The following is a 17,308-nucleotide window of genomic DNA, read 5'->3' on the forward strand; positions in this document are numbered from 1 at the left end:
CCATACATGGCTATTATGACCAAGAATATACAATTATTTGGTAAACAGGAAATTGATTAGCAATGAATTTGAAAATGCATAACTCTTTCTTCAGGCAATAAATTGATGAAGGTTTACAAGGTGGCAGTGGACAAATGTGTTACGTTTGATTTAATTTTGTCAATTGTATGTTTTAAAGTGACACATTTACTCGGTTTATGAATTACATCCATGAACTTTTATTCAGAAATCTCAGAATTTTCTGTGTCTTCTTGTTCTTTGTCTGAGTGAAGACTTCTTATGCCCCTTGAGTGTTAATGTTAAAATGGCCTTGTTAGAAAAGAGTTCCTTTTTTCTAAGAGATCTAGCTAAATTGATAAGCTCATCTTCCAATAGTAAGAGATAAACTGACAACACTATTTCCTTTTTTTCTCTTGAATCTATGATTCTAGGAATTTTTTCCAGGGTTTGTCAATATGATTGATAGTTAAGGTGGTCTTCTCTGGGGTATATGTATCTACAAGAATGTTGTGTCTATCAAATTTCTTTGATTTTGGTGAAATTTACTAAATTCAATTGGTAACAGTCTTGGATGCGCTTAATGATTGAGAGAATTTCAGGATTGGAAAGTACCTCATACGATTTTTTTTTTAAAAGATTGTCATAATTATTTGTATTAAACTAAGCCCCTAAGAGCCTGAACCCCTTCGACTGTCAAAAATATAATTAGTTTTTCTGATCATTTTTGCTTTTTCCAGATTCTGCCTATCTAATAAAGTTTTCAAGATAATAGACAATAAATGTGGATAGTGTCCACATGTGGACGTAGATGATGCCCCCGCTTGCATATCATATAGTTATAAAGGAACATAACTGAAGAACGGTAAAAGTGACGCTACCCAAATTTGAACTTGATCTGAGTTTTGTGGTAATAAGCATTGTGTGTAAGTCTCATAACATTTGGTTGAGGCTAACTTAAGTAGAGAACGGAAACTCAAAATTCAGCAATTTTTCTATTTGTAAACACGCATAACTCTAGAACGGTTGTGTATAAGTTTTATAACATTTTGTTGAGACAAACTAAAAAATTCAGCAATTTTTATGTTTATAAAGGGACATAACTCAAGAATGGTAATAGTGTCGCCACCAAATTTTGTACTTAATCTGTATTATGTAGTAATAAGCATTGTGTAAAAGTTTCATAACATTTGGTTGAGGCCAACTAAAGTTAGAAAACGGAAACAAAAAATTTGTACTTGATCTTAGTTTTGTGGTAATGAATATTGTGTATAGGTTTCATAAAGTTTGGTTTGGGCAAACTTAATTTACAGAATGGAAACTAAAAATTTTGCAATCTTTAGATTTATAAAGGGGCATAACTCAATAATGGTTAAAGTGACACTACCCCAATTCAACTTGATCTGTGTTTTATCAGTGGAAGTCAATATCAAACATTGCATTGTATAAAGCATTGATTGTAGTTGATTCAACTATAATCATGGACAAAGGAAGATAACTCCAAAATAAAAATTACTTGATATTTAGAAGAAAATAAAGATTTTGTAATTTTTCCATTTATAAAGGGACATAACTCTAGAACGGTTAAAGTGACGCAATCAAAATTCAAACTTGATCTCTGTTTTGTGGTAATAAGCATTGTGTATAAGTTTCATAACATTTGGTTGAGGCTAACTTAAGTTACAGAACGGAAACTAAAAATTTTGCAATTTTTCCATTTATAAAGGGAACTAACTCTAGAACGGTTAAAGTGACGCCACCAAAATTCAAACTTGATCTGTGTTTTGTGGTAATAAGCATTGTGTATAAGTTTCATAACATTTGGTTGAGGCAAACTCAAGTTAGAGAACGGAAACCAATTTTGGGACGTACGTTCGTACAGACGGACAAGGGTAAAACTTAATGCCCCCACCGCTACGGCGGGGGCATAAAAACTAGAGAAATCATCATTAATGGCACTTAGTTCATATCGCCATTTTTGAAGATCATGTTTTGCTGATCTTTTTTGTTGTTTACAAATTCTAGCTATTCAGTATAGTTTTCATAATGATAGTCAATAAAATGCTCCAGGGAGCAGCTTGATACGACCGCAGAGGTTAAACCCTGAACACTTGAGGCAAGTATGGACACTACATTCAAGCTTGATACAGCTCTGAATTTGGATTGTGATTAAAAATTTGACACAGCATAGGTTTTTGACACAGAATGAATGTGGTCAATCGTATAAAGGGCATTTACCTCTATACAAATTTCATCCAATGGTTTTGTCATATTGGCATGTTTGTTGATCTTGTAATGCTGGTCATTTTTGCTATTTACAGTTTCTATCTATGTATTTTAGTTTTCAAGATAATAGTTAAAAAACAGAAATTATGACAGCAGACTTGAAACTAACCTGTATGAAAAACAGCTTCATTCTCCCATTTAGTCCACTTATAGCATTTATCTTTTCCATTAAGTCTTGAGTTCTAAGCTGGCCATCTTTAGTGTAAAAGTAATGCTCATAATGCATTCCTGCCACTTGTCTTTCATCTCCATGGGTGCTCAAAACAAATACAAAATACTTAACATTCTGTTTGAACTTCAACTTTTCTTGTACTGAAACAAATAAACATGTCAAATAAGCCTGTGTCGTTCACCTGCATCTTCAACAATAGCCATTTTTTGGTAAAAAGCATCACGAAAGGACAACAACTCTATAAAGAGTTAACTGAAAATTTCAGTCATGTTGACATATTTGTAGATCTTGTTTGCTGATAATCTTTGTTTTTAAAAGTTTCTTGCTACATTTGTTTCTATAACACTTTTCAAGATAATAGGCAAAACTCCAAAAAAATGTAAAAACATCTTTAAACGGGAAAAACTTTCAACTAAAGATTTCAGACATGATGGCTTATTTGTAGATCTTAACTTGCTTGTCATTTTTGCTATATAAAGTTTCTATCTATCTTTTAAAATTTTCAAAATAAAAGGCAAAAATACAAAACAATTGAAAAATCGTCATTAAAGGGCAATAACTTCAATAAGAAGTCAATTGACGACTTTGGTCATGTTTGACTTATTTGTAGATCATGACTTGTTGATCATTTTGGTTTTTTAAAAGTTTCTTTCTATCTATTATAGTTGTTAAGATATAAGACAAAAACGTAATAAATTGGTAAAATCGTCATCACAGGGCAATAAATCCAATAAGGAGTCGTCTGATGATTTCAGCCATTCTACTTATTTGTAGATCTTGTCTTGCTAATCATTTTTCCTAATAAAAGTTTCTCTGTATCTATTATAGTTTTTAAAATAGTAGACAAACATGAAAAACTAGAGGCTCTAAAGAGCCTATGGCCCTCACCTTGGTCTATGTGCATATTCAACAAAGGACACTCTCTCCAACATTGTAGACGAGAATTGAATTCATGCAAAAAATCTCTGTTTTGTTGATCTTGTATTGCTGGTCATTTAGTCTGTTTAGTTTCTCTCTATCTTTTTTAGTTTTTGCTCAAAACACACAGGGGGTAAAAAAAATCCTCATTTAAGGGCAATCACTCCTATAAAGAGTGACAGTCTACTAACTATATCGGCAAAATTTGACTTGTTAGTAGATCTTGCCTTGCCGATCATTTTTGTGATTTAAAGTGTCTATTTATCTATTATGATTTTTATCATATAAGGCAAAACACAAAAAAATTGGATTAAAATCGTCATTTAAGGGCAATAACTCCAATAAGAAGTCGTCGGATGATTTCCTCCAAATTGTCTTGAATGTAGATCTTGTCTTGCTGATCATTTTTGCTTATTTAAGTTTCTATCTATCTATTAGAATTTTTAAGATAGCAGGCAAACACTCAAAAAAATGGTAAAAATTATCATTAAAGGGCAACTAAATAACTAAATAATGATTGTGGGCAAGTTTGGTTAAATTTGGCCTAGTACGGTAGTTTCAGAGGAGAAGATTTTTGTAAAAGTTAACGGAAGACATTGACGACGGACGCCAAGTGATGAGAAAAGCTGACTTGGCCTTTCAGCCAGGTGAGCTAAAAAATGTGATGAAAAATTTAAGTTCATTCATCATATTGAAAAATTCAAAGTATCTGCAAACTGGAAGTAGGTGTCTGACAGATTTGAAAAGTGCTATCACTTGATAATTCATCACTGTCAAACTGCTGGCCAATTATGAACTCATTATGTTAAGTAGCATATGAAAACTGTGACGGAAATATTTGTTGCCCAGGTAGACGAATGGATAGCTGAACAGACTCACAGATAAGGTGATGCAATATTAATTCCACTTTATATAGAGTGTGGGTTTTAATTTGATTTTGAACCCTTTTGAGTATATTTCAATGGCATATACCTTGAGATATTTCAGAGTGAAGAATAAAATACTCAGGTAGAATTCTCTTTCAATGAATAACCCTGTGTATACTGTGTCTTTGGTTTTGGAAATTAACACACAATCATGACAATATAACAAACCAAATATAAGCCATATTTTTGACTGCTGAAGCTCTTAACAAAAATTTCAAAAGGACATGTGACCGAGTAGTTTTATGACACCTCCTGTTTTTGATGATGCTTGTAAATAAGTGATAAAATATTTAAATTTCAGGCCATACCCGTTGAAAAGTTACCTACTTTTTACTTGTAATTCTTCTGTATAAAAGAAATTTGTTTTATCTTTAAATGTAAGAACATCACAGTCATCATACATCTTCCAAGTGTTCTCCATCATTGTTTCATCGTAACTACCACCTTGTCTTTCATTCAGGCCATGAGTTGGATGTCCTTTAAAAGTAGTATGTGTGCAGATTACAACTAATCCTCTTACTGGTACAGCTTCTTCAAACTTTCTGCAAAAAAATATTTATTAAATATAAACAGTTTCCATAACTACTTTAGTGTTTATCTTAATTATTATCTCTCATTTATAACCAAATGTAAGTGTAAACAATTTTTAATTTATGCTTAGATCTACTTTGAATTCTTTATCATTTGTTGGATTGTTGGGTACAGTTGAACCAGTAACATAAATGTCCAACAGACTTTTGTTAAACCACGAAATCATATATCCATGAAAATGCACTATTTCCTTAATCCACAAAAATTGGTACCCTGGAAAATAATTAATCCACAGTATGTAAGATGTATAAATATGCAGATTTTCTTTTGGCAGTTGTGACTCCTGAAACAATTTAAAAGTAAACTGTCAGTTTATTTTATTTTATTGAAGGCTTGAAGAACAAGAGCATTATTTCTAAGGCCTTAAATGACTCAAATATAATTGCTTTTTTTTAAATTCAATTGCAGATTTCCCAAAACTGCATTTTTTTATGTTTTGGGTCATTTGGTAAATGTTCATGTTTGGAACTGAGTTGGTACACATCTTTTTTTTTAATTTTTTTGTTGGTACTCACAATGTAGAGTCAATATCCTAATAAAAAAATAGCAGAAAAACACATGAGAATAAACAAGAGGCTAACCAAAGCCTGTATCACTCACTTGGTCAAAAAGGCTAATGGGCTGAGGACCTTTAATTGCAAACCTGCTTAAAAAATTGAAAACAACACGTTTAATAATTTCATGCGTCCGAAGCGCTTTTCTGGATTTACCTTCATCAGGAACGCTCAAAGCCAAACATTTGAAATCCGAGGGATGTATAAGTACCGAAACAGTTGAAGAGCTATATGACAAAAATACCTAAAACAAATAGCCAAAATCATCTAAGGTCAACTTTGCCTGAGGGAGTTGAAACCTTAGTTTCTTAATAATTTCAAAATTTATAAACAGATAATTTTAGAAAGGTTTGTTATAAATCATGTCAGTACCGAAGTACTGACTACTGAGCTGATGATACCCTCGGGGACTGATAGTCCACCAGCAGAGGTATCGACCCAGTGATGTAAAAAATTGAAAACAATTAAGAGATCACCAGTATATTGCGCAAAAATCTTTTTCCTCTGTAGTGCATTTCATATAGATGGAACCTGTATTAAAAGACCACCTATTCTATGAGACCACTTTTTTGCTGTTCCTTAAGTGGTCTCTTAAAACAGGTTTCATTGTACCAGATATTTTTTTGTGTTGATCTTTTTTGAGATTTACATATAACGTAGCTCTTAATTTTTTTTAGTCTAGATAACAGTCAAAAACAGGTTGTAATATTTTCTGAAATTTAGTATATATTTCTTTTCATGCTAATCATTTAAGCTTTACACTTTTAGCCTAGCTCTTATAGTTTTTAAGATAACTTAGTTTACAACTACAAGAAATTGGAAAAAATGATATTTCAGGAGCATTCCTTAAAAACAGGTTGACAGATTTTATGAAATCTTGAGGATAGAAATATCTACAATTTACATTTTAAACTAGCTCCTCTCATATTCATGATAACTACCCAAAACTAAAAAAATAGGACCAAAAAGATAATTTCAAGGCAATAACTCCATATCAGATTGTTGGATTTTTCTTCAGTTTTCTAGGAAAATATATCTTGTCATGATGATCATCATATTTGAAATTTATAATTTTAACCTAGCTGCTACAGTTTAATTGGTAACAATCAAAAGCTTTGACAATTGTTAAAAACTTACATTTTAGGGTCAATAACTCCATATTCTTTATTTTTTTTTGAGATTTTTCAGGGAAAGATAGAAAGTGCTTTGTATATTATTTTTGCAATTTACACTTTTACCCTAGCTACTACAATTTCCAAATATTTGCAAAGAACTTCCAAAAAAGTTCAAAATCAAATTTTAGCCTTATTATTTCCTTATCCTTTAAACACATTTGGCCATATAAATCTGGAGTTATTCCCCTTCAGTTTTTCAAATTCTGTCCTCAAATTGATTTATTGGTAAAGAAAATTGTTTTAGACATCTCTTGTAACTTTTTTAAATTCTAAAATTGTTATTTATAGGACCTTTATTTCCACTATCTAAATACAACCCAGTCGATGTGTCTTCAATACAGCTAAAAGGACATGCTTTGTCAGCTTCTCATTTTTCACAATCCACAATGTATAACTGCTGATAGTATGGCTCAACAACTTGACTACTTCATCAAGACAGAAACTTAAACTTAACACAGTGTAGTCAGTATAAATGTCTGCTTTAGCATACACCCCTAAACCAATTGTGGATGGGGGAGCGTTTTGCCCACTGACGTTTGAGTACCCTCTTTTTGGGTATTGGGTTTGGGACCTTAAAGTCCTGAACAGGCTTCCTGTAATCATTTAGTACTACGTCTGCGACTCATCGACCAGTATTACATCAACAAGGTTTATAGCCGACTGCCTTTGAAAATAGTGCTTGTGAAGAGCAGTACATCAAAGCAAAATAGTAAAGATACAAAATCGACCTATATAAAACCAAAATGACGACCTCCTCCTTGACCAACTTTTCAACAACAACAACATGTATAAATGTTCACCAAACGCCCTTGGGGCATCGACAAGACTGCGCAAGGGCTTTATAGCCAAACAAGGTTGTTAAACACTCTGTAGTAGTCTGAATACAAAGGATATCACACATGCTACAACTTTAATCAATTATTAACTAGGATTATTTAAGAAAGTTCAGGTATAAACATGGTACACCAGTTGCAGTTTTACTATCAAAATGATCAAAACAAATCAAATTTTTTTTTTTAATAGACTAGCTTGAAATTCAGTGGTTGTCTTTTGTTGCTGTATATCATAATTGCTTTTCTTTTATCGTTTTGAATATAACTCATTTTTTCTTCTAATTTTTTTTTTATGATCTCTTAAGCAGGTTTGCAATTAAAGGTCCTCAGCCCATTAGCCTTTTTGACCAAGTGAGTGATACATGCTCTGGTTAGCCTCTTGTTTATTCTCATGTGTTTTTCTGCTATTTTTTTATTAGGATATTGACTCTACATTGTGAGTACCAACAAAAAAATTACAAAAAAAGATGTGTACCAACTCAGTTCCAAACATGAACATTTACCAAATGACCCAAAACATAAAAAATTGCAGTTTTTGGAATAACTCATTTTTTCTTCTAATTTTTTTCTGTACAAAATGAGTTCAAATTAAGCTATGAAATCATATTTCTAAATATGACAAATGGAAAAGTACATTAATATTAGCCTTATAATTTGGAAAATCCCTAATGAGCAGATATATGGTAACAGGTGGATTTAAGTATGAAATCACAAGTGTTTTAGGTAAAGTTGACATTTATTTTAATATACAAGTACATATTGGAGGAGGAAATAAAATTACATAATAAAAAATATACCGCGTATCTAAGAGGGACGAAAGATACCAGAGGGACAGTCAAACTCATAGATCGAAAACTAACTGACAACGCCATGGCCAAAAATAAAAAGACAAACAGACAAATAATAGTACAGATGACACAACATAGAAAACTAAAGACTACCGGTAAGCAACATGAACCCCACCAAAAACCATGTGGCACCCTTCGTGTTGCTTATGTTATTACAAATCCGGTAAATAGTCTAATTCGGTAGGTCACATTCATGAAAAGGGAAGGGTATTGTAGTTACGAAATAAGGAACATATCCGATATCATCTGTGAAACGGTTATTCCAGAACGGTCAACCAACTCGAGATGGCGTCCGTAAAATTTACGAAGGGATGATTTCAACTTCACCATTTGGAACTCTTGGTTTAATTGCTTCGTTGTGAGCAGCAATCCTCTATCAAGGAAATCATGATAGGAAATACAAGCCTGGGAATATCGTATCAATTGGGAGATATATACTCCGTATGCAGGCACAAAAACGATAAATATTTGTACATTTGAGGAGCTATATATATAAACAATGGGCTTTTTCTGCTCTTTGGTGGGGTTGTTGTCTCTTTGACACATTACACGCTTCCATTCTTTATTCTAATCAAAAGAAACCTAAAAAGAATGGCCAATCATACTAAGCTCAAATTTGCCTAAGGGAGTTGGAACCTTAGTTTCCCAATAATTTCGAAATTTCGAAATCTCTTATTGTAAAATTTTTCTAAAAGTTAAACAATATTGTTCTGACATCTGACTTAATGATTTAATAAATAGCTGCGCCATGAGTGCTTGATACGCCCGTCGTCTTGTGTGTGAATTTTTAAGCAATAATCATAAATAGTTTCTGACATACGGCCTGACATGCGAAAACCCCCTTTTTTTTTACAAAAAACTCAATATCTCTAAAATAAAATTATGAATCAAAACCAAAAAGTATACAGATCTTTAGATTAATATAACTAAGAAGTCTGTAAAATTTTAAGCAATAATCATAAATCGTTTTTGAGATACGGCACGACATGTGAAAACCCCCCTTTTTAAAAAAAAAAAATCAATATCTCAAAAATAAACTTTTGAATCAATACCAAAAAGTATACAGATCTTTAGATTAATATAACTAAGAAGTGTGTTAAATTTTAAGCAATAATCATAAATCGTTCTTGAGATACGGCGCGACATGTGAAAAACCCCTCCCCCTTTTTTTACAAAATACTCAATAACTCAAAAATAAAATTTTGAATCATCACCAAAAAATTTAGAGATCTTAAGATTAATATAACTAAGAAGTGTGTAAAGTTTTAAGCAATAGTCATAAACTGTTTTTGAGATACGGCGCGACATGTGAAAAACCCCTCCCCCTTTTTTAACAAAATACTCAATATCTCTAAAATAAATTTTGAATCATCACCAAAAAGTATACAGATCTTAAGATTAATATAACTAAGAAGTGTGTAAAGTTTTAAGCAATAATCATAAATTGTTTTTGAGATACGGCGCGACATGTGAAAAAAACACACACCTGTTTTAGTTACTAAGTCCCGTAACACCAAAAAGTATACAGATCGTTTGACCATCATAAGAAACAAATATGTTAAGTTTCATGAAATTTGGATAAGTCGTTCTCAAGTTACTGTGCGACATGTTTATGCCGGACAGACAGACGGATAGACGGACAGACGACATTTGTATACCATAATACGTCCCGTCAAAATTTTGACGGGCGTATAAAAATTGATTGGTTTAGGATTGATTGATGAATGCATGAATGGCTGCTTAATGTCCAGTGACCAGTGGCAATTATTACATGATTATTTAGGACAACAGCACGTTAATGTGATATGAATATGAACTCCTGTTTTGTGCTATATAGATGCTCTGAGCTGGATTTTTAACAAGTCCACAAAGTAAGTTTGTAGAAAGATAATTCATCCTACAGTCTACACATTATTTAGACTACAAGGCGGAAGTAAAAGCCTGCAAGTTCCAAACTACATACTAAGTACTCCTAAATGGTACACACTTAACACAGAAGTCGAAAATGAGATTTTCAAGACTTTTGTTTACCTCACTCAGAAAAAGAACCAATCACCACATGCATTCGTGGCTAGCATGGTTCAACAAGAACCTCCAAGTTGGTTAAATTGATTTAGAATTTATTTTTCAATGTATGCTTGTTATACAAGCACAGTTCCTCAACTCTATGAGGACATTAAGCAACCAACAATCAATCAATCAATTCTAATATTAAATTGTTAAAGATATTATAAAAATAATAATAATGCAGAATGAGGAGGGGTCAAGTTTGGGAAAGCCATTTTCATAATTTTATTTTAACAGCTTTTGGAATGCTAGATAATGTCCTGCAATTAAATCACACTTTCAACTGTCAATTCAGATATGAAGGAAGTCTTAACTAGTGTTTCTTCCAAGTCTTTGGGAGCTAGGCAATTATATTTTATCTTCCACCTTCATAGAATGTATTTTGTATATCTCATCTCATCAAGGAAAATATTCTTGCAGAATGCCCAAATTTAGGACATACATGTTATTATAATGTATCTTCTAAACTTACAAATCTCTGTGTTCAATCTTTTTTCTTTTGGGACTACCTGGATACATAAATGTAGGTGGTTGATTTTCATTACCATTTAATTCTTCAAAAGAAATTTAAAGTTAACTTATGTTTTCTGAAATTTATATCAATTAGAAATATTGGGGTGGAACGGAAATTTTTTTTTTTAAATAATGATGGTATTAGCTATAATCTGGAAAGATGATAATAGCCAGAAATGAAAATCATGTCTGAATGGAGACTGTCCAGTCATGATATTATATTATGTCCCAGCTATAATATTATAGATTCTCACTTTAAAAATCACTAAATTGGGTTATAAATATTTGACAAATATTCTGAAATGCTATTTCTTTGATTTCAATTTTCTGAGTTAGAGTTTTTACCACTTCACACTTATATATTGGTGAGTAAATACTATCAACCATACTGCCTGGAATCCTTGCTCAAGCTCTTTTTAGCATCAGTACTGTGGAGCAGTGAGCTAGGATACCAGGCTATCAACCACAGGCCATTCAGATTCCCTCGGAATCATGATTCTCTGGAAGCTTAGAAAAGTAATTTTTTATTATTATAAATATAAACCTTCCATTAAAGGTAGCAAAATTTCAAAAGTACCTGCATGCTTATGTAGTATCATCTACTGTAAATTCAGAAATAAGTGTGTTCATTTATTATTGCGAGTTTAATTATTGCAATTTCTGGAAAATCTACATACAGATATTTGTGTAAGATATCAGAATACCAGTACATATTATTGCGATACTCATCCAGTCCCAATATTCACAATAATAATAAAATGTTCCGCTGGGGCGCAGCTTGATACGACCGCAGAGGTCGAACCCTGAACAGTTGGGGCAAGTATGGACACAACATTCAAGCTTGATTCAGCACTGAATTTGGATTGTAATTAAATATTTGACACAGCATATGTTTCTGACACAGAATGAAAGTGGTCTAAGAACTTAAAAAATTTTTTGAACCCCCTTATGATTCATCACCCCCAAACTCAATCCCAGCCTTCCCTTTGTGGTATGGTACCTTGCAGTACAATTTCAGAGAGATTCATACACTTGAACACAAGTTATTGTCTGGAAACTAGAAAAGTGCTTGTTTTTTGGCCCCTTTTTGGCCCCAAATTCCTAAACGTTTAGGGCAATTACCCCCAAACTCAAACCTAGCTTTCCCTTTGTGATATGGAACCTTGCAGTACAATTTCATAAAGATCCATACACTTACACACAAGTTATGTCTGGAAGTTACAAAAATGATTATTTTTGGCCCCTTTTTGGCCCCTAATTCCTTAACTTTTGGTACCATAACCCCCAAAATCAATCCCCACCTTCCTTTTGTGGTATTGAACCTTATGGTAAAATTTCATTGAGATCCATTCACTTAAACTAAAGTTAGAGTGCGAAAACTAATGTGTCTTCAGACGACGACGACGACGAACAACTACGACAACGACGACGCCAACGACATACCAATATAAGACCACAAAAAATTTTTTACGGTAGTATAAAAACATCACAATTAAATTTCTGAATTTACAGTACCAAATGATATAATATTCCAGGGCGTTTCATTGCCTATCATGATTTTCTTGATCCTAGGAAGCTATATATATTGACAAGGTGGCTTAATGGTAAAGTTAAAGTCATCTTTTCAAAAGTATTATAGACACCATCATTCTTTGGTTTACTATTAAGGAATATATGTATCACAGATGCCCCAAAAGAGATTATGTACGTTCCACTTATCATAGCCACAAATACGCCCTCTTTTCCTCATTTATAAATTACCAAATGCAACTTCTGACATCAGAGTTTTACTTAAAATGAGCAACACAATAGTTGACAGTCTGGTTGATCAGGAACTGCTTGCCCCTTCCGAAGCACGACGAGTTCACTTCCAATTTTAAGGGAGCTACCATTTGATTTTTATGGGGGGCTAGGATGAAAAATTTTGTCCTGCATTTTTTTTTAGTTGTAATCTCTGTCCTGCCTTTTATTTTTCGCTCTATTCGGTCCTGCCTTTTTTTTTTTATTAGTTTATCCAGACTTTTTTTACATAAATTGTCATCCTGCCTTTTTTTTTTGCCAAGTTGCTCATCCTGCCTTTTTTATTTGCCAAGTTGCTCATCCTGCCTTTTTTATTTGCCAAGTTGCTCATCCTGCTTTTTTACTCAAAGCTCCTGTCCTGCCTTTTTTTTTAAATTTCATCCTAGCCCCCACTATAAAAATCAAATGGTAGCTTCCTAAGGGGTTACTGATAGCATTACTCAATCCATGTTTTTTTGTGTAATATTTTGTGAACTGTTCTTTGTGTTGTTTTTTTTGCCACAGTATAGTATTTCTTTCATTCTTTTTTCGTAAAGAACCTGTAGTCAGTATCTTAAAATAATAGTATAATGAACATTTACATTTGACACTTAGTTTAACATTACCATCATTCACTGTACTGTTCTCAACACTATTTCCAATTTTTTTGTCCACTGGCATCTCATATGCACAGCCACTGCAATACTTTTGTGAAAGTTTTTGAAGTGATTCACAACTAGGACATTTCTTTAAGTGGTCTCCATGATGATCTATTTCCACTTTTAGTCTGCAATTTCCACAAAAATTATCTTTTGGTGCCAGATCAAATGTACAGCCTATACACTTCATTTTGCTAATTAAAAACCTACAAATGATTTTCATAAAATAACGTTAACATCAATAGGAAAAAATGCTCAATTATATACATTTTGTATAGATATTTTTAACAATTCTTATCAATTAAGTATTACATATGAATCTTTCACCATAAATAAAATATATGTGGATAGTGTCCACATGTGGACACAGATGATGCCCCAGCTTGCATATTATATAGTTATAAAGGGACATAACTGAAGAACAGTAAAAGTGACGCTACCCAAATTTGAACTTGATCTGAGTTTTGTGGTAATAAGCATTGTGTGTAAGTCTCATAAAATTTGGTTGAGGCTAACTTAAATAGAGAACAGAAACTCAAAATTCAGCAATTTTTCTATTTGTAAACACGCATAACTCTAGAACAGTTGTGTATAAGTTTTATAACATTTGGTTGAGACAAACTAAAGTTAGAGAACGGAAACGAAAAATTCAGCAATTTTTATGTTTATAAAGGGACATTACTCAAGAATGGTAAAAGTGTCGCCACCAAATTTCGTACTTAATCTGTATTATGTAGTAATAAGCATTGTGTATAAGTTTCATAACATTTGGTTGAGGCAAACTAAAGTTAGAAAATGGAAACAAAAAATGTGTACTTGATCTTAGTTTTGTGGTAATGAATATTGTGTATAGGTTTCATAATGTTTGGTTGGGGCAAACTTAAGTTACAGAATGGAAACTAAAAATTTTGCAATCTTTCAATTTATAAAGGGCATAACTCAATAATGGTTAAAGTGACACTACCCAAATTCAACTTGATCTGTGTTTTATCAGTGGAAGTCAAAATTAAACATTGCATTGTATAAAGCATTGATTGTTGTTAATTCAACTATAATCATGGACAAAGGAAGATAACTCCAATTTTAAAAATTACTTGATATTTAGAAGAAAATAAAAGTTTTGCAATTTTTCCATTTATAAAGGGGCATTACTCTAGAACGGTTAAAGTGACGCCACCAAAATTCAAACTTGATCTGTGTTTTTTGGTAATAAGCATTGTGTATAAGTTTCATATAACATTTGGTTGAGGCAAACTTAAGTTACAGAACGGAAACTAAAAATTTTGCAATTTTTATACGACCGCAAAAAATTTTTGCGGTCGTATATTGGTATGACATTGGCGTCGTTGTCGTCGTCCGGCATCGTCGTCCGAAGACACATTGGTTTTCGCACTCTAACTTTAGTTTAAGTGAATGGATCTCTTTGAAATTTTAGCATAAGGTTCAATACCACAAAAGGAAGGTGGGGATTGATTTTGGGGGTTATGGTACCAACAGTTAAGGAATTAGGGGCCAAAAATAAGAATTTTCTAGTTTACAGACAGTCACTGTGGAACGGTGTATGGATCTCTCTGAAATTATACTACAAGTTTCCATACCACAAAGGGATGGTTAGGATTTGCTTAGGGGGGTTATGGCTCAAACCGTTTAGGAATTAGGGGCAAAAAAGGGGGGAAAATAAGGTTGTCCTGGTTAATGGACAAATACTTTAGTACAAAACATAATTTAAAGCAGTGTAAGGGAGATAAATCAAATACAACATTGAAATTATCTCCCTTACACTCTTTTAAATTATGTATAAAGAAATGGTTAATGAACAATTAAGATAATTTAAAACAGTGTAAGGGAGGTAATCCAAATACAACATTTTGGTTACTTCCCTTACACTGCTTTTAAATTATGTTTAAAGAAATGCATATTTATAAAGGAAGACCAGTAAAAATATCTGCAAATGTTGCATCTTTTTTTTTTTTACAAAAAAATCCATATGAAAGATTTGACACTATATTTAAAATTCTATTAAAAAATAGATTAAGTTAGCACTATGGTAAATTTAAATGGGTAATTATGGTTGCAAACTCCATTGGAAATTTGAATTGAGATTATGACCATATCTTGAGGGAAAGAATTTTTTGGGGAAAAAAAGGGGGGGGGGGGGGTAAAAAGAAATTGTGGGGGGTCAATTTTTTCTCATTTCAGATTTCAGAAATTAAAAAGAATTATTCTTCAAATATTATTTTTTTTTCAAATTTCAAATATTGAAAAATTTCAAGAAGTAATCTTTAATTGCACAGTATGGCACATTAGATTTGTAAAATCTTTGACTACATTTATTTATTTGTTATGCCGAATCTAACCGTGTATTTAGATTTTTAATTTTGGGTCCAGTTTTCAAATTGGTCTACATTAAGGTCCAAAGGGTCCAAAATTAAACTTTGTTTGATTTTAACAAAAATTGAATATATAGGGTTCTTTGATATGCTGAATCTAAACATGTATTTAGATTTTTGATTTTTGGCCCAGTTTTCAAGTTGGTCCAAATTGGGGTCCAAAATTAAACTTTGTTTGATTCCAACAAAAAATGAATATATGGGGTTCTTTGATATGCTGAATTTAACCATGTATTTAGATTTTTTATTTGTGGACCCCGCTATCAAATTGGTTCATATTGAGGTCAAAAGGGTCCAAAATTAAACTTCTTTGATTTCATCAAAAATTGAATTATTGGGGTTCTTTGATATGCCAAATCTAACCGTGTTTTTAGATTTTTAATTTTGGGTCCCGTTTTTTAAATTGGTCTACATTAAGGTCCAAAGTGTCCAAAATTAAACTTAGTTTGATTTTAACAAAAACTGAATTCTTGGGGTTCTTTGATATGCTGAATCTAAACATGTATTTAGATTTTTGATTATGGGCCCAGTTTTCAAGTTGGTCCAAGTTGGGGTCCAAAATTAAACTTTTTTTAATTTCAACAAAAATTGAATTTATGGGGTTCTTTGATATGCTGAATCTAACCATGTATTTAGATTTTTTATTTGTGGACCCCACTATTAAATTGGTTCATATTGAGGTCCAAAGGGTCCAAAATTAAACTTCGTTTGATTTCATCAAAAATTGAATTATTGGGGTTCATTGATATGCCAAATCTAACCGTGTATTTAGATTTTTAATTTTGGGTCCTGTTTTTTTAAATCGGTCTACATTAAGGTCCAAAGGGTCCAAAATTAAACTTAGTTTGATTTTAACAAAAATTGAATTCTTGGGGTTCTTTGATATGCTGAATCTAAACATGTGTTTAGATTTTTGATTATGGGCCCAGTTTTCAAGTTTGTCTAAGTTGGGGTCCAAAATTAAACTTTGTTTGATTTCAACAAAAATTGAATTTATGGGGTTCTTTGATATGCTGAATCTAACCATGTATTTTGATTTTGGACATTGGACCATAATAGGTAAATTAAAAAAAAATTCAAGTTCTTAGACCACATTCTTTCTGTGTCAGAAACCTATGATGTGTCAAATATTTAATCACAATCCAAATCCAGAGCTGTATCAAGCTTGAATGTTGTGTCCATACTTGCCCCAACTGTTCAGGGTTGGACCTCTGCGGTCGTATCAAGCTGCGCCCAGCGAAGCATTTTATTCCATTTATAAAGGGGCATAACTCTAGAACAGTTAAAGTGACGCCACCAAAATTCAAACTTGATCTGCGTTTTGTGGTAATAAGCATTGTGTATAAGTTTCATAACATTTGGTTGAGGCAAACTCAAGTTAGAGAACGGAAACCAATTTTGGGACGTACGTACGTACACAGACAAGGGTAAAACTTAATGCCCCCACCGCTAATAGTGTAGACAAAAAAGAGCAGTAATATAACGATAAACAGATTAGCGAGTTTTCTTTATAAAGATATCAGCCGCTTGACACCATGTGAAGCTTTTTAGCTAGTTAGCTGTGTTTACTTGCCAAAAAGGTTCACATTGTGGCCTGCGG

At 32.4% G+C, this 17,308-nt stretch overlaps 1 protein-coding gene across 2 annotated transcripts in view; it reads right to left on the minus strand.

The window, feature by feature from the left end:
- Positions 1-17,308, minus strand: part of LOC127703787 (uncharacterized) — a 35,282-nt gene that overhangs the window by 15,606 nt on the left and 2,368 nt on the right. The window contains exons 2-5 of one of the 2 annotated variants that reach the window (XM_052207870.1): positions 13,286-13,524; positions 10,840-10,921; positions 4,627-4,841; positions 2,393-2,595 (exon numbers count right to left, since the gene is read on the minus strand). In XM_052207870.1, the coding sequence (XP_052063830.1) occupies positions 2,393-2,595; positions 4,627-4,841; positions 10,840-10,921; positions 13,286-13,508 (723 nt within the window). In that variant the 5' untranslated portion in view covers positions 13,509-13,524. Of the gene's footprint in view, positions 1-2,392; positions 2,596-4,626; positions 4,842-10,839; positions 10,922-13,285; positions 15,071-17,308 lie in introns of those variants that run through there. The other variant, XM_052207869.1, reaches the window with a different exon arrangement.

This window comes from Mytilus californianus, unplaced genomic scaffold, assembly GCF_021869535.1.
Source record: "Mytilus californianus isolate M0D057914Y unplaced genomic scaffold, xbMytCali1.0.p SCAF_50, whole genome shotgun sequence".
NCBI classification, from domain to species: Eukaryota; Metazoa; Mollusca; class Bivalvia; order Mytilida; family Mytilidae; genus Mytilus; species Mytilus californianus.